The sequence below is a fragment of the Taudactylus pleione genome, unplaced genomic scaffold, assembly GCF_031769625.1.
Source record: "Taudactylus pleione unplaced genomic scaffold, aTauple2 ptg000510l, whole genome shotgun sequence".
Taxonomy (NCBI): Eukaryota; Metazoa; Chordata; class Amphibia; order Anura; family Myobatrachidae; genus Taudactylus; species Taudactylus pleione.
The window spans coordinates 3,762,858-3,782,139 of record NW_028284912.1 but is presented as its reverse complement, the minus strand read 5'-3'; the positions used below and the strand labels follow the sequence as shown (position 1 = coordinate 3,782,139).

General features: G+C 45.0%; 1 protein-coding gene across 1 annotated transcript in view; it reads right to left on the bottom strand.

Moving 5' to 3' along the window:
- The window catches only part of MAL2 (mal, T cell differentiation protein 2), a 43,059-nt gene that overhangs the window by 16,852 nt on the left and 6,925 nt on the right, over positions 1–19,282 (bottom strand). The window contains exon 2 of the mRNA XM_088450189.1: positions 688–858. Within this exon, the coding sequence (XP_088306315.1) occupies positions 688–858 (171 nt within the window). The remainder of the gene's footprint in view (positions 1–687; positions 859–19,282) is intronic.

Below are 19,282 nucleotides of genomic sequence, written 5' to 3'. Positions count from 1 at the left end.
TCTGGGTATGGAATCGGTTTTCCAGAGCGATCTTGGACATTCTAAGAGGAGTTAGTACATTCCAAAGGAGTGCATCAATGCCGCACGTGGTGAATGTTTAACTTACAAGAGGGCCCTTGAGTTAAAGAATGACATCAACACAACCCAAAACTTTGCCAAAGCTAGAACAAAGCACACATAGAAACTGGCCCATTACTAGAAGGTCTAAGGGAGATCTCACTGGGAGAACAATTAACAAGTAAATCTGGGTGTCAGTCTCAGGTATGCACACGACTATCAAACAATCGCCTCCATTGAATAGGAGGATTAATCTTTCGTAGGACACAATTCAAATAACCTCCTTTAGCAAACAATGGGGACAAGTTGATCTTAGAGATTTTGTTTACACCAGAGTGTGGGTGGGGTGCTAAACATCTTTAGTAACCTATTTGGACTATTTTCAGTTCATTTTTTATTCTTCTTTATATAAAAGCAGAAAGTGAAGTTCTGTATTAATAATCTGGTGTTCAGTGTAACTCTGCACTGGTTTCCCTTCCTTCCCTCCAGGCCAGGTATTAGCAGCATCACCTCCTCCGATCACTCGGTGTTAGAAGAACAGTGGATGTGAATGTTGTGCGTCATTACTTTCTCTGTCATTTTTGGGCCAGAAACCGTCACCCGACATAAAATAGTGATGGTGACACTTACCACAAAGTTCCAGTTGGTGTAGATCATATTGACCAGGCTGCAGAGAAACACACTTAGGTAGAAGAGGGAGCCGCAGAAGGCTGTCACGGATACGAACATCACCCATCCTTGTACTACTGGCACTGGCACGTTGGAGGCTGCAATCAAAATCCAAACGAGTACTCCGAAAATCTGCAAAAAAACAAGATTTAAAAAAAAAAAAAATGTCAGCATCAAATAAGTAAAGTGAATAAATGGTGCCCTTATCCGCTTAAATCTGATGCAATTATTTATTACCGGTTATTTATATAGTGCGCACATACACAGCACTTTTACAGAGAATATTTGGTCATTCACATCAGTCCCTGCCCCAGTGGAGCTCACACTCTTTGGGGGGGGGGGTATTCAATTGATCACGATGTTGAATAGCCCCAGGAAGGAAGACATGGAGCTATTCAATTCACCGACTTAACAGCGCGCTGCCAAGTCCGACCAGGAGCACTTAAGTCGGAGAATGCTGTTTAGCGCGACTAAAGTAGGGTATTATGGCCCGTATTCAATTTGAGGCGAAAAGCCATTTTCGCGTGTCTTTGGCGGAAACTTTTTGCCGATGACGCCTGTTTTGATTTTACTCGTATTCGGAAAGTCAATCCAATGTAATAGGCGGAAAAGTTTCGCCTATGAATAGCAGGCGGAAAAAGTGCAGAATTGGGGTTTTGGGGTGCAATGTTGCGGGAACCCCCGTGCAGCCTTCAGACAGTCCCCTAAAGGTAAAAACTGTGTCACATTTTTAAAAAAAAGACTTAAGAACACCCCAAAAAAAATCACTGAATTTGGGGGCAAAAATTTTTTTTTGTTGGGGGACAAAGTTAAAAACTAGTGAACTTGACTCTGGGGGGGTCCCCAAGTATGCCCAATGTGTTTTGTTTCATTGCAGGGGAATGCGGCAGGTGGATTTTTCATGATTTTTTTAACTTAACTTTAGCAACTTTAAAATATGCTGACCCCCATCTTCAAGTACCCCAAATTTGCTGGGATAAGTTATTTTCTGCAAAAAAACCCTCCAGAATACTATTCTGCACCACTTATACAAAAACGCCATTTAGCCCGTTTAAAAACACCAAATACCTCCAGCAAGTCAAATCGGGGGATACCATCGGGAACCCCCATGTCAGAGCATCTTTTAGGGGGTGTCAGGCTGATTTCCCCAAATCTGACAGGACTTTCCGCTTGTTTAAGTTTCGCTGGGTCCCGTTTTCGCCTACTTTCAAATTGAAGGTGGCGATACGCTGGCACGCACGCGTAAGTCTGGAAGACGAAAAAGTATCGTGGCTCAGCTCAAATTGAATACGGGCCTGAGTCGCAAGAACCGCCATTTTCCAATTTAAGTGCCGGCAAGGATGCTGTTAACGCCGCGCTAAGCTGTAAATCAGCATCGCGGCCGGCACTTTAGTTGGATTTCTGCACTCACCTCAGGAGAGTGCGAGCTGAAATCCTCCTTAGTCAGCTTAACATCACAAGCCAAGAACCAATTAACCCAACAGTATGTGTTTGAAGTGTGGGAGCAAGCCCACCCAAACATGGGGAGAACATACAAACTCCAGTCAGGGCTGTGGTAGGAATCGAAGTCAAGACCTCAATGCTGTGAGTCAGTAATGCTAACCATTACACTAACTGTGCTGCCCAATTGACCTATCTGAGGAGTAATCCCATTTAGATGAAATCCACTTATATCAATTACTTTTAACATCCATTCACAGGGACCCTATTTCATCCTTGTTTGGGCCCTGCAGTGGAGAATGGGGTGTCCTGGTCAGTACGCGAAGCGCTGTAGACAGACCCACAAAAACAATAGAGTTAGTATATGTGCACAGGGGCGTTAAGGAATTAGGTTCCTCCGTCTTTCTGTCTTTGTGTGAAGTTCTGTCTCTCCTCTGTTCAGCTGTCAAAGATCATTGTTCTGCAGAGAAGGCGTAGTACGCGCTGGCATCTTTGCAAGACAAACAGCAGAAGCAGGGACTGGGGAAGTAGAGCGTTGTTAGACACCTGTGTACTACACCCAAGTCTCCATAGAGGGGAATGATCTTTGTGTGAACCTCTGTTTTCCAACAGCTGAGCAGAGGAAGGATGGGACATGGACCAATTGGTGCCTTCCCGCATCCTGCCCACTTCCCTAGTTAAATGATCGGCAGCGTGACAATGCATTTCGTGGCGAATCACATTATCATGGCCCCTGTCTGTGCAATGCGGCAAATCACGCCACTGAGCAGGGCCATGCAGTCAGGGTAGGGAAGGAAGGCAGAGCCTCCCCTGTCACGCTCCCTCCCCTATCATACTCCCTGTCATACTCCCTCCCCTATCATACTCCCTCCCCTATCATACTCCCTGTCATGCTCACTCCCCTATCATACTCCCTGTCATGCTCACTCCCCTATCATACTCCCTGTCATGCTCACTCCCCTATCATACTCCCTGTCATGCTCACTCCCCTATCATACTCCCTCCCCTGTCATACTCCCGGTCATGCTCACTCCCCTGTCATACTCCCGGTCATGCTCACTCCCCTGTCATACTCCCGGTCATGCTCACTCCCCTGTCATACTCCCTCCCCTATCATACTCCCTGTCATGCTCACTCCCCTGTCATACTCCCTGTCATGCTCACTCCCCTGTCATACTCCCTGTCATGCTCACTCCCCTGTCATACTCCCTGTCATGCTCACTCCCCTGTCATACTCCCTGTCATGCTCACTCCCCTGTCATACTCCCTGTCATGCTCACTCCCCTGTCATACTCCCTGTCATGCTACCTTCCCTGTCATACTCCCTGTCATGCTCCCTCCCCTGTCATACTCCCTGTCATGCTCCCTCCCCTGTCATACTCCCTGTCATGCTCCCTCCCCTGTCATGCTCCCTCCCCTGTCATGCTCCCTCCCCTGTCATGCTCCCTCCCCTGTCATGCTCCCTCCCCTGTCATGCTCCCTCCCCTGTCATGCTCCCTCCCCTGTCATGCTCCCTCCCCTGTCATGCTCCCTCCCCTGTCATGCTCCCTCCCCTGTCATGCTCCCTCCCCTGTCATGCTCCCTCCCCTGTCATGCTCCCTCCCCTGTCATGCTCCCTCCCCTGTCATGCTCCCTCCCCTGTCATGCTCCCTCCCCTGTCATGCTCCCTCCCCTGTCATGCTCCCTCCCCTGTCATGCTCCCTCCCCTGTCATGCTCCCTCCCCTGTCATGCTCCCTCCCCTGTCATGCTCCCTCCCCTGTCATGCTCCCTCCCCTGTCATGCTCCCTCCCCTGTCATGCTCCCTCCCCTGTCATGCTCCCTCCCCTGTCATGCTCCCTCCCCTGTCATGCTCCCTCCCCTGTCATGCTCCCTCCCCTGTCATGCTCCCTGTCATGCTCCAGAGTTTTGTTTTAAAAACTGGTTTTCATACAGGTGTGCCTCTCCAGCTATTGACCTCACCGCACGTCACTGAGCAATGGGGCGATTCCATGATGATGCAAATCACGTCATTACGCCCGCCGTACTTGCCAGTTGGTTTGAATGTTGCACTTAATCCGTCACCCAAAATATAAGTGTGGAAACGGAAGTCCACAGACACACTTTTTAAAGTAAAAAAGATGTATATTTGTGCAAGTCGTCGCCTAGGTGTTTAATAAACTCCTGCCACACAAGACAAATATCAGGCTGGCACTTCCATATGGATGTATGTCCAGACGTGTCCTTATACACTATTGCCGCAGTCACGCCAAACAACCCTTTAGGACTCTCGTGCCGAGCATCTTTATCGCTCCAACGAGATGCGACAAAACCGCTTCACAAGAATGACGACACTTGTATATATGTGGGTCATTACTTAATTAAAAACCAAAATAAAACAAAAATTTGTTACAACCAATTGTGTGTTAATATATTATTAAAAGGAGTTGAAATTTGTCCGTTTTAATTAATAGAGCTAATTGCGGCGTGGATAAACCGATATAGCCCCTTGCCATCAATCCGGTGCACTAAATAAATGGGAAGTTTGCATGGGAGCAGATGGGAATGGATTCACTTGGCCCATTTGAAAAGAGGCTGAATCATGGAAAGCAATAGGGCACATGCCCATTAACGGCATTGTCCTACACAGCAGCAGGGCCGGCACTAGCGCTATGTAACCTAAAGTGGTCGCTGAAGGGGGGGGGGGCTAAACTATGAAAGGGCAACAGCCAGCAGCTTTTTACATGTGAAGCTGCCAGTGATGGGCTGAAAGCGCGGTACTTGGGCTATGGTGTCACACAGCGCAGTGCCACAATGACAATAGGAGAATATGTGGCCCTGCTCATCACAAGTTAAGCAACAGCAGAGGGGTGGCTCCTGAGATGGGAGGGGGTAGTTTTTAGGGCACCCAGACTTGGCGCATCATGCAAAAGTTAGTGTCAGGGAGCTCCACATTCTTATCGGATGCAGCCTCAAACCCTACCCCCAAAACACCATTGAGTTATCAGAAGCTCTAGTGGTGGAAAACACCTTCCGACATTTGGGACACGACCCCAGACTATTCATACCCTTACAGTGTAGACATTCTCGCTAACTTGACATGAGAAAAAAAAACCCAGCGGCTGCTGCACTGTGGCACTTCTTACACAGACTCAGAGTCCGGGGCCTATTCATCAAACGATAAATGGCCCGTTAACCAGGCAGAAACGCTAGTTTCCGCATATTTAGGATACCGGACGGCACTTGTTCTGGTAGCCCTGCTCCTTCCTATGGGAAGGAGATCCGGGGATGTGAAGAGGATCCCTCCGCCGGCTCCTCAATGCCTTCACAGCGGCTTTGCGCATGCCTGACCTCAGGTGCGTAGAAGAGGCGATGGGGAACAGGTAACTATAGCAGCTACTTATGTAGCGTCACCAATCGCGGGGACAGCTGCTTTTCGGCCACCGATGATGAATAGGGCCCTCAGTAACAGATGTACAAATGCCGCACATCACATTGATCAGTGTAATCCAGCAGAGGAGTTTTGTCACTTACAGTAGTTTCATTTATGCAAATAAGATGCACATTTTGAGCGAGAAAAGCGCTTGGTGAAGTCGCCCAGGACCTGGCGTGCCGAGAAGAGCTTTTTTGTCACGACTTGAGCAACAGTGTATGAGGACACATCACCAGGGTAAGTTTCCATCAGCTTTTTAGTCATGAAATAGCCTAAAATATTTCCATACATGCCCTATTTTCATTTAAATAAATACTACTAATAATTAGAGACACTATGGTTTATTTCCTTTATAAGTAAAAATGTGCTTTAAACAATCAAAACCAATCAGCAACTTGCTTTAATCTGTCTTGTGCAAGTTAGACAATGAAAGTAAGTTTCTGATTGGTCACTCTGATTTAGTGCATATGTTGTACCTATATAAGCAATACTAATAACCGAGTGCTACAGGCCATACACGCGTTTCCTGGCTTAGTTACAGCTCATTAGTCAAAGGAGCCTAGAAGAGAGCCTGTAAAGGGTTAGTAAGCTTCTATACAACAGCCAGTGGACAGGAAAGAGAACTGCGGAAACATAAGGCAAATATTTGCTCATGCCGTAATTGTATAACATGAACATGTCAGTCACCACTATGATACTAATTACTATATAGACCATTACTAGCCGACATTTAGCTTCTCCCAAAGAGGAAATGCAGCAGACGACACTAGGGGCAGGCTCTCGTGTCCTTAGGCTCAGTCGCAGCAAAGTGCCTTGAATCTTGGGTCCGTGGCGAGGGGGTGGGGCTATAGTCATGCAATTTACATAATTTTATCCCCGCTCCTCCATACGGGCCTGCAATTCCCGTATTATCTCCCCATTCTGCCTAATTCACTAGGAAGTGGACCGATGCCTACTTCTCCCGGTAGGGGGGGGCTACCAGAAAAATCGGGACTCCCTTGCACCTTCCGGGAGGATAAGTAAGAATACTATAGGCTGAACTGCTCCGCAAACCATTCACCACATTCAGCCACGATATAACTCATTCCAGACAGATTACGTTCAGAGTCCTACTCCGACCGCATAAGATGAATAAAATGACAATTGCGTCCTAGCTTTATACACAGACTATGGGGCTTATGTAGCAGCCTGTGAGAAGCAGGCACAGGTGAAATTCCGGCAAGTCTATCCATATTTTTAAAAAACGGCAATAATTTAAAAGGCTAAACCAAGCTGATTTTGCCTTTTAAATGATTGGTGCTTTAAAAATACAGGCAGACTCGCAGCAATCACACTTGGGCTTGCATCTAACAGGCTGTTACATAAGACCCTATGTTATGCTGGGATGTAGTCTGCATTCCAGCGTGTGGGATGCCGACGGTCTAAATATCGGCGCCGAAATCCTGACAGCGTCGGGATCCCAGCAACAGTATCCCGACCACTGGCATCCCGATGGTAAGTATCGGCAGTTAGGGGAGGGTTAGGGTGCGGGTTTAGGCACTAGCTGGAGGTTAGGTTTAGGCACTAGCTGGAGGGAGGGTTAGGGTAGTGAAGGTTAGTGCTAGCATACTACTTAACTATGGGTGTCCGGATGTCGCTGTCGGTATTCTGACCAGCAGCATCTCAACCGCCGGCAATCCATACCCAACCCGTCATGATGAACTCAAATTTACAAATAGGGCATGGGAACCAACATAGACAGGACAGCCCAGATTTCAACGCTGCCTATACTAGCGACAGGTGCACATGACACTGAATTAGTGTTATCAGGGGAAGGGAAGCGAGCTAGCACTTCGCAAGCAAGGGGTATGTGATGAGTTCATGACCCTTCTTGGACCGATCTGTCCTGAATCCTTCATCACGAATGTTGGGAGATGATGGAATGGCACATTGCATGGCCAGACATTTGCTCTACATTATGTCATCCATTCAGTATTTGTCTGTGGCATCCTAGGCAACAGCTGAGGCTTACTTAGTGGTAGCAGGGGGGTCATTCAGGATCTCCAGTGAATAATAAAGGAGACTCAGAAATCTACACATGAAGTATTTCCTGCCATGTACATGCCTCATCAATCAAGTCTGTAGTTCCTTAACTGTAATTGACACCGACTCTAAATGTGCTTTTATTCTGGAACATGCAGCCCTTCAGGGTTCCAAAAGTCGGTAGATCTGATACAGGTCACCTTGTCACGTGGGCCATTGTATAGCAGATAAAGAGACGAGCATACCTGCCACAAAGTATCAAAGTTCATCTCCTTTCAGGCAACTCTTAGTGTAATATAACATTTGTTTACTTTACACATCACTGTTACGGCTATATCTGTCATTGCCCTCATTACTGTCACGTTCCAGTCATCCTCCACAATGACTAGGACATATTTCCATGTACACACATGTAGTCATTAAAAAGAAAAAAAAGATAATGACTTGTAGAAAGGACAGCTCAGATGTAGGCTTAATAAGGTCCTTAACCTGCCATTTACAAGGAAAAAGAAAGGCTGTGTGGGATTACTGCATTAATAGATTGTGACTTCTAAAGAACAAATAAAACAGATCATGAAAACTATGTTTGGCAACCAACATGATTGCTGCTCTGTTTTACCTGACCAATGACAACACTAAAAACTGAATTACCGTCTTGGGGTCCCTACGCACAGTCATTGCTTACAAAAAAAGAAGAAGAAAGAATGCAAGCCCAAGCTACATAACATTTGGTAGGTCTTGTGCGGGCTGTGCAGAATTGTGCGTACACCAGTGTATGAGCAGTTGGCTTACATGCAACTATGAAGCTGCCCCCGTCTGTCTCATATCAATGACAAAACTATTTCAAGTGTGGTGACCTACTCTGAATTAGAGCAAACAGATGCTAGCATACAGGCAAATAGGTATGGGATAGAATGGGTTTTACAATTGCAGTCAAAATGCAAGTCTGAGGCAGCATTTAAAGCCACTGGCAAAGTTCCCCGGTGGGGGGTGATGTTATAGTGGAGATGTAACGGCTGTGATTTTTCCTAAGCTACTGATCAGATCTAACAGTGTTTTATAACTGACTACTAATCACTATACTCATTAATGGGCCTAAGAGAAGTGTTGTTTAACTGCTGTGACCATGGTAACGCTAGCCATTGGCTCTCCCCTTATCAGTGTGACAAGAAGCCAACGACACTCCCCTTATCAGTGTTAAGCTGCATACACACACGATTTTTTGAACGATTATCGTTAAACGATATCGCTTAACAATAATCGTTTGAAAAAAATCGTTCACTTTTTGAGTCAAACGATGAACGATTATCGTTCATGTGCGTTCACGTTTGTAGTTCAGTCAGACTGACCAACTCAACGATTTTCATTAAGGGAATATGCAAAAATCGTTTGTAGTTCAAAAAAAATCGTTCATTACACTTTAAAAAATCTGACAGATAATCTGACAGAAAATCGTTCAGAAAATTGTTGGTAACAAAATCGTTGTGTGTGTATGCAGCTTAACAATCCAGGTTTCCATGTCAAATGAGGCAGACGCACAACCATGTGTGGAGGTGCAGCTGTGCAGGGCAGTGACGTCTGGATGCATCTGGGGATGAAACGGAGTCAGCTGCAATTCAGGTTTATGAAGCTGAATGTGACAGGGACAGCAGCCTTTTACTTATAGACCCATCAAATGCATTTTTAAAGGGCAGACGTAATTAATTCTGTTAGTACATTATTTTTTATTTTTTTTAAGAATTTATTTCAACTTAACTTTTTTTTTTTTTTCCCAGCATAAATTCCCAAAATTCAAGCGATGAATAAGAAGGATGGCTACAGCACAGGGACACACATGAGTGTATCACTATTGATTTCTTCAACATACTAAATACAGGTTGAGTCTCCCATATCCGAAAAGCTCGGGACCACGAGCATTTCGGATTATTCCGGTTTTCGGAATACCTGGGGGGGGGGGCCCGGTGGGTGTCACAGGAGGCCCCGGCATGTGCGTCTGGAAGTTGTTGCGTGGGTCTGGTGGGTGCTGCAGGTGTCCGGCAGTGTCGAGGTGGTCGGGCGGGTGCTACAGGTGTCCGGCGGGTGTCGTGAGGGGTCCGGCAACTGAGGCGGAAGGGTCCGGCAGGTAAGGCGGAAGGGTCCGGCGGGTGCTGCGGCTGTCACGAGGGGTCCGGCGGCTGCCGCTGGGAGTCCGGCGGGTGATGTGGGGGGTGGCCTGGCGTGTGGACCACGCCCACGCCGCTAGTCATTGGCCGCTGATACTAGTGACGTCAGGTCACGTCGTGACGTCAAATATGCACCAAAATATTCCGGTTTTTGGAATAACTGATATGGGAGACTCAACCTGTAGCAGCGTTTCTCATGGAACACTGTGCATGTTTTCCAAATCATCTAGCTGGAGCACAGGTGAGTTAATGGACTAACATAATAGATCTACAAGTGGTACTAATTACTCCTGAGGATACCTTGAAAACATGCACTGTTAGGGTTCCATGAGTACAGAGTTTGAGAAACACTGGTATATAGCATCCACACATGAGTGTATTTGCACCAGATATTAGGCACCAACCACTGGCTCAGCCAATGACAAGTGTTTATGGGGTCTAGTTACTAAGCAGTGTTAGGAGACAGAGTGAAAAATGATAAGGTGCCAGCCAATCAGCTCCCATCTGTCCAATACAGAGAAAAGAAAGTTTTTTTGGTTAATGCAACCTGCGCCCCACAGACCGCAGCTTAGTCCACTCTTAGGAGCACCACTCCTCCAAAATCGCATATAATAGACAAATAGAGTGATCCAAAGAAGCGCGATCCCCAGGGAAATGCTTAAAGGATGTCCACCTTGATAAAAATTCCACTTAAAATAAAAGAGAAGATGTGCAGTAGGTCATACTTCTGAATACTGGAATACTTTAAATGTTCTGGAGTCTGCCTTTTGAGACTCACCTCAACAAAATATAATGCTTTCACATAAAGGTATCTTTTTCTAGTTAGAATAACGTCCCAACTTGAACCGCTCAGAAAGAGCACTCACCTAGGATCAGGTGTAAGCGTTCCCATAAAGGTTTCTTTGTATATGTAACCAGTAGCTCTCATGTATGCCAGGTTGAAAAAAGGAGTTATCCACCAGAAGCCACAGACAATGGGATTTAATAATAAAAAATGGAGAAGACAACTCCAAAAACAAAAATTAAAACATTTAAAACAAAATTCCCTCTTCCAAAATAATGGAAAGAGGTAGCAAAAGAATGCAGTATAATGATACTTTACATAAACACCAACGCGTTTCTGACCATGGGTCCTTCCTCAGGGTGTAATTAATGTGAAAACCTAAAGGGTATATATACCCTAACCTAGATCACATGACATAAATGTATACCAGTTCTATACAAATTACGGAGATCCATTCCATTCCACTCTCTCCTTTCAATGGAGGAAAGACTGTATACATTATAATCAATATCCTATTGGTCCTAGCACACCAATCTATTATTAAAATTCCATAATTGTAAAATACAATATAAACATCCAAATCGGTTTATATTTAATATTAAAAATGTGTCCAGTCCATTTTTATTAGTGAATCCAGTTCATGTTTTGTGACTCCTTGATCGTCTAAATGTTCTTTTGGGCGCCAAAACGCCTAGGGGGATCGAGCAAGCGGGCTGATGACGACTTCCTGCCGACGGAGATAGCGCTCCGGAAGCAGTCACTGTCACCTGATCGGAGAGCGTCACGTGGTTCCAAGGCTTCGTTTTACTCCAAAGTCCCCAGGAAACATAGAGCCACATATGTAGTTCCGTCCATGTACTAGGCGGGAGACGATCTTTCATGGTGCACAGGTTACCCCCGGTAATATGTTTTAAGAATCACCATGGTAACCGGAACGTCTTTCAAGTAATGGATTCCAAAAGATGATAACTCACATGGGATACAAACGAACATAGAAAATAAAAACATAATTAGTCCAGATGAAATAAAATTGCTAGAAGTTAATAATTAATACATGGTAATCGATCACCATGGAGACCAAAATATGATGTAAAATAAGGGAAAAGATAAATGTCCTTTAAATAAGCACCCAAAATAAGCCATAAAACAAAACAAATAATAAAATATATGATAACTAAAAATTATAAGAACCATTTCAATTCAAAATCCACATTTAGCCCTCTAGGGGCTAGCGATTTCAATAGGTAAATCATTTTCATTTCCATTTTGGCAAGGTTACTATCTTTATTGTTAGTCCTCCAATCAGATTTTACTGTCTTAATGCCACAAAAAGACACTAGATGTTTAATATCACATTGATGTTCCTTTTTAAAATGTGACAAAACATTATGTGTCTCCAAACCCTTTCTTATGTTTCTCACATGTTCGGCTAGACGGTCTTTTAACATTCTCGTCGTTAAAAGGTTTTTACAGATGTGGGACATGCAGTATGTGTAAAGTTTGTAAGAGTACTAGTTCAAAATTAACAGAATATAGATCCACTCAAACAAACAGGACCTTTCAAATAGATGATTTCATCACATGCCACACCAAATATTGTATTTATTTACTTGAATGTTCCTGTGGTAGCCAATATATCGGCAAAACGACGAGAATGTTAAAAGACCGTCTAGCCGAACATGTGAGAAACATAAGAAAGGGTTTGGAGACACACAATGTTTTGTCACATTTTAAAAAGGAACATCAATGTGATATTAAACATCTAGTGTCTTTTTGTGGCATTAAGACAGTCAAATCTGATTGGAGGACTAACAATAAAGATAGTAACCTTGCCAAAATGGAAATTAAAATGATTTACCTATTGAAATCGCTAGCCCCTAGAGGGCTAAATGTGGATTTTGAATTGAAATGGTTCTTATAATTTTTAGTTATCATATATTTTATTATTTGTTTTGTTTTATGGCTTATTTTGGGTGCTTATTTAAAGGACATTTATCTTTTCCCTTATTTTACATCATATTTTGGTCTCCATGGTGATCGATTACCATGTATTAATTATTAACTTCTAGCAATTTTATTTCATCTGGACTAATTATGTTTTTATTTTTTATGTTCGTTTGTATCCCATGTGAGTTATCATCTTTTGGAATCCATTACTTGAAAGACGTTCCGGTTACCATGGTGATTCTTAAAACATATTACCGGGGGTAACCTGTGCACCATGAAAGATCGTCTCCCGCCTAGTACATGGACGGAACTACATATGTGGCTCTATGTTTCCTGGGGACTTTGGAGTAAAACGAAGCCTTGGAACCACGTGACGCTCTCCGATCAGGTGACAGTGACTGCTTCCGGAGCGCTATCTCCGTCGGCAGGAAGTCATCAGCCCGCTTGCTCGATCCCCCTAGGCGTTTTGGCGCCCAAAAGAACATTTAGACGATCAAGGAGTCACAAAACATGAACTGGATTCACTAATAAAAATGGACTGGACACATTTTTAATATTAAATATAAACCGATTTGGATGTTTATATTGTATTTTACAATTATGGAATTTTAATAATAGATTGGTGTGCTAGGACCAATAGGATATTGGTTATAATATATACAGTCTTTCCTCCATTGAAAGGAGAGAGTGGAATGGAATGGATCTCCGTAATTTGTATAGAACTGGTATACATTTATGTCATGTGATCTAGGTTAGGGTATATATACCCTTTAGGTCTTCACATTAATTACACCCTGAGGAAGGACCCATGGTCAGAAACGCGTTGGTGTTTATGTAAAGTATCATTATACTGCATTCTTTTGCTACCTCTTTCCATTATTTTGGAAGAGGGAATTTTGTTTTAAATGTTTTAATTTTTGTTTTTGGAGTTGTCTTCTCCATTTTTTACTATTAAATCCCATTGTCTGTGGCTTCTGGTGGATAACTCCTTTTTTCAACCTGGCATACATGAGAGCTACTGGTTACATATACAAAGAAACCTTTATGGGAACGCTTACACCTGATCCTAGGTGAGTGCTCTTTCTGAGGGGTTCAAGTTGGGACGTTATTCTAACTAGAAAAAGATACCTTTATGTGAAAGCATTATATTTTGTTGAGGTGAGTCTCAAAAGGCAGACTCCAGAACATTTAAAGTATTCCAGTATTCAGAAGTATGACCTACTGCACATCTTCTCTTTTATTTTAAGTGGAATTTTTATCAAGGTGGACATCCTTTAAACATTTCCCTGGGGATCGCGCTTCTTTGGATCACTCTATTTGTCTATTATAAGCTCCCATCTGTCATTTTTCAAACACAGCCTGTGAGATGACAGTTAGGAGCTGATTGGCTGGCACCTTATCACTTTTCACTCTGTCTCCTAACACTGCTTAGTAAATAGACCCCTATCTATCTTTGCGCAGGCCTGCATCTGTCCATAATCATGAGAATACGTTCTGACTGTACTCGAACCTACTGTAGGCTGTACTACCCTTTCCCTCCAGCTGGAATCCAGTGCAAGTGCCAGATGTCAGTGTACACACATGTGCGTGCTTTGTTAGTGGGCATATGCAATCCAATTTTGCAGATTTTACTTCAAGCAAAGGGACATGCGTTCAACTTCGCATCGGGCCCAATGTCTGTAGTGAATTTGCCATATTTAGCTCCTGTGTATTAGTTCTTGTGTAATAAATATAGGACGATAATCCAGAACACACCCTGACATATCCAGTTCCCCTCTACTTCTATTACACTACACCGTCACGATCCTCCCAGACTGCATTATTATGGAGGGTGAGCGCTGGACCCTGGGACACACACACAGACAGAGAGACACACACACACACAGACAGAGAGACACACACACACACACACACAGACAGAGACACACACACACACAGACAGAGACACACACACACACAGACAGAGACACACACACACACAGACAGAGACACACACACACACAGACAGAGACACACACACACACAGACAGAGACACACACACACACAGACAGAGACACACACACACACAGACAGAGACACACACACACAGACAGAGACACACACACACAGACAGAGACACACACACACAGACAGAGACACACACACACACAGACACACAGAAAATGCCAATGAATAAAAACTGACCCAAAGGCTTAGAGTCATTTTTATTCATTGGAATTTTTATTTGGCAAAAGCTCTTTCATCGCAATATTTCTCGCCCTCGTCAAGTGGATAAACCTGTAAGACAGCTTTTGTAATTACAGTGTGAGTGAACGCCCATTTTATCGAACACACACCCTGTGTAATTCATGGTATAACTGCAGCCTAATGCAGCCTGCCATAATATTATTTTTAAAGGAAATATATATCCTAAGTGTGTTCAATAAACTTATGGAATCGAGCTGGGGAACTGTATTGTCCTGTCCTGCACCTGGGGATACTTCACATCAGTAGGCGCCGTCCCGCTATATAGCGAATGCGCATGAAATAAAGTACATGTGTCCTCCTATCCTTTATGGCTGTATGGTGTGAGGCTCATGGTGCGACTTAGATGACCCGCCATGGGTAGAGATTCCTGAACCTTCGTACTTCTTTCTGAATTAAGCGTATACTTCATATCGTAGCTGCATCCAAAGTGTCTTAGATTAAGCTCTATGATGTATGGCGAGATGGTGTGGTGACACCCAGTGCAGCACTATGAACCCCTCGCGTGCCATGGGGCGAGGCCATGCCTCGTTCTGTTTCGGGAAAACTTGTCACACCCCTGTTCACGCCGGGGGCTTGTCCAGCGCTCCAGGAGATGCTGGGCAGCCTCCAGGCTCTCTTGATGCTCAATGACACCATCTGAGGGGGTGACAACAAAATAGCATCTGGTGCGGCCCGCACCCTTCTAGTGACGCCACTGGTGAAATGCATGACATGGCTCACTTGTATTGAACCTCAGCCTTTTGGTTTTTTTTTTACCCAGGTTAGCGTCCGAGCCGCACACAGCAGTTGCACGGTAATGCGGCTTAGTCACACAGTCCGTGGCGCACCTAATGGGGGCCATTTGGTGCGATTTAAGTAAAAGATGCAACATTTGGTTACAGATGTTTATGTGGCCACATCTGTAGCCAAATGTAACATGGCAAAGATGAGAAATCATTCTTGGATTCACCAGCTGGTAATGCTCATTTACAAATAGAGAAATCACTTTTTATGCGTGAACATCCCCATTTATATAACTAAGCACAAGGCTTAGGATGACACCTGGGTCCAATACGTAGCCCCTCTAGGGGGAGGAACTGGTGCATTGGATTTTTCTGCATTGGAGTAGATAATTAAATCAGCGTCAAGAGATAAAAAACACATTTTGGGGATGCTTCTGTTTTAGCTGACGTCAACTGAGCCTCACCCACATGCAATGTACACTGATTGTCACATAGGCGGCAATGCTTCCAACAGGAGGCAGCGTAATGCATAACCCAGGTGCACTTCATACTGCCACACGCATGTTATATGCACAAACCCCAATGTAATAAGTCCACAGAGCCTACAATAGGTACAGATGGCCATCCCGAGGACAGTTTGCCACCATCGATGACAGATCATGCCAATTAGCCTGCATCCCTTCCCTGATTGGCCCGCTGCATTCATGTAACCCACAGTAGGGATCCCCATCGATGGTTCAAACCATTGATGTTTTCTGTTGATGGTTTCCAGTCATCGATGTAAAGTACTGGTGTCACCATTGATGGTGGACCATTCACTGGCCATCCAAAATAGGGGCCTGATTCAGAGGTGGATGCAATGTTGATGTTGCACGCAGTGGAGCGTTTTTTTGCACCAAAACCGCACTGCGCACGCTTGCCCATGGATTAGTGACGGCGGTGGCAGAGGTTTTAATTGCAAAGCGAGTGACAGGTAGTCAGCATATGGGGGAGGCAATGATGGGGGGTTAGAAAAAAACGCAGCGTGTCAGGACCGTTTTCTCGGCGGGCCCTAGTGACCATGATTCAGACTAGAAAACAAAACAAAAAAACAGAACAGTCATTTCCACCACGTTTCCCACAAGTGGACACTCATGCGTTTCCATGGAGACTCTTCCCATACCAGGAAGTGGGCCTCAGCGTATCTGTGAGATGGACAAACAGGCGCATTTGGGCCAAAACGACCTGCACTGCTAACCCACGTATTCGGTGAGAAGTGGATGACGCTTTGTAACTCTTGAACAAATCATTCCTCACATATTTTATTCAGCAAAGAGGGCAACGCAAATATTGTTTTTGGAGTGTACCCGTCACCTACAGTATACTTTGTTCAGCTGCCGGTTTTGCATTTTGAGCCAACATTCCTGAAATTCAGCCTGGCAATCCTGATGAATCAGCCACGTCCCTCGTTGCCAGGACCAGGATGACCAGCCCTGTGGCGTTACATTCTGCCCAGCCACACCATGCCATGTAGGGATAACTCCGATATTAATCATGTCACCCCTGTGCTGAACCTCCACGTCTTACAACAAATTATACAGGCTGCAATCTCTGGAGCCGTTTGTTGCGTGGTGCGGAGGACGCCAGATGTACTAAGTGATGCTAATGCAAGTTTCCAGCAGGAAGCTGCTCCGCCCACGGTGTTCCCATCCACAGTGTTATGTACTTTGATAAAGGGATTTGCTTATACTGCAGTTGCCGGATTTTCATGTTACTGCAAACATTTTTGCAGCGAGTTGCTGTCACTTCATTATAAATTCATTTTCTGTCATATGATCCATTTCACCCATATTTTGATTGCATGTTACATATCTACAGGTTTTATGTTTGGTCAAACAAAATAGCACCAGCCAGTCCAAAGCTTCTCCGTGCATGGGTAGATTAACTTAAATCCACACTTAGCGGCCTATTTATTAAACCGTTGAGTCATAAATCCTGTAAAACGACTATTTTTGCAGGATTCGGGGACGTCGTCAGCATTAATGCACTAATGAAAGACAAACTTACTTAATTCTGCCATTAATTAATGCAATAATGGTGAAGACATGACAGGTATCTCTGGCATTTACTACACTTCCACTCCACTACCGTCCTCATAGTTCTCGCTATGGGATTATTTCTGATCCCTCCCCAATTGGCTGGACACTCCTCATCAACCTTTTCACAATGATTTTATATGTGCAGTAGCACGGGTGGGTCCAAAACTGACAATAGCGAAACCTATCCCTATATCTTTCCGCTGGGACGGCATGTTATTGGTTGAGAGGTGCGGGGGTGTTTTTCGATAAACTGCCCGGAAGAATAATCTTATTTTGCCCGTGCTGCTCCCTACATCTGGAACTCTCTCTCTCCCCATCAGACTCTCCATCTCGCTACAATCCTTGAAACGGGCTCTCAAGACCCACTACTTCATCAATGCTTTCCAGCTCTCATCCTAACTCGCTACTACATGCTCCTTCCTCCTTGGCTTCCCCATCTGTGTCACTCCTGTTTGTCTGCTCCTCCCCTTTAGAATGTAAGCTCTTACGAGCAGGGCCCTCTACCTTCTTGTGCTTCCCTTTACTTTACTCTACTTCTTACTCATTACTAGGGCACCTAACACTTGGTTGCTTAAGCTCTGTTGCTTATGTGGGTGTTATGGTTGCTAATGTAGCAATGTATATTATCTTTGTCCTCATCCTGTATTGTATTCTAAGTCACTGGTCAACCTATTTGTTTATGTACTTTGTAAGGCGCTGTGGAACACTTGTGGCGCCACATAAATAAATGAGAATTGTTACAAATAGTGGCGATAACAGTTATTCAGCAGTGTTCTCCCTACACTATATTCCTCGGGCGATCAGCACGGAAAACATTTCCCTGCCGGCACACCCTGTTCAAGACAGCCCCACAGAATGGAGGATGCCGGCCACCCCCTCCACCCCGTCCCACCCTGCATTGGGGACAAACATGGCAGCCTCACAGCCTCCTCCTCTCCTACACAGCGAGATGCCAGAAGGGAGAGGATGTCCACGATGGGCTGCTGCTTGCTTGCTGTGATAGGGCTCACTCTGCCCGTAGTCCCTCTCCCCCCCCCCCCCAAAAAAAAAACCCAGCCGGCACTGTGATGCATCTAAAAGTCGCTCTGCACTGCCGTTTCATATAGGGCACGCCACAGTGCAGCTCAGATAGGAGAATGCCAGACACCCCTCCACCTCAACCCTGGCCCACCCTGTTGGAGCCAGCCCCACCGGAAGGAGAATGCCAGACGCCCCCTCCACCTCAACCCTGGCCCACCCTGTTGGAGCCAGCCCCACCGGAAGTAGGATGCAGATCGCCCCCCCACCTCGGCCCACCCTGCACTGAAGGCAAGCATTGCAGCATCACAGTCTACCTCTCTCCTACCCAGTGCTTGACAAACAGTAAGTGAGATGCCAGATGCAACAGGGGAGGGGGTTGTGCGATGGACTGCTGCTTACCTGCCGTGATAGGGTTCCATTCGTCCCAAGCCCACCTCCCCCCCGGCTGCCTCATAATGCCGACCGGCAAAAAGAATAATTCTGGGGAGAACCCTGAACAGGACAAAACTGCTATGAATGATAAATGTGCTCCTAAACCAGAGACAATGAAATCTCCCCACTATGCAGCACTGCGGGTATCTTACTATTAAACAATAATATTTAATATTCAAATCGCTAGTGATTTTGCGTTTAAGCGCCTTGCTGTCTGTAAAGACTAAAGAACACATTTGCATGACCCAAAATTTCCATAGGATGAATTATATTTACTCTCTAGTCTACATA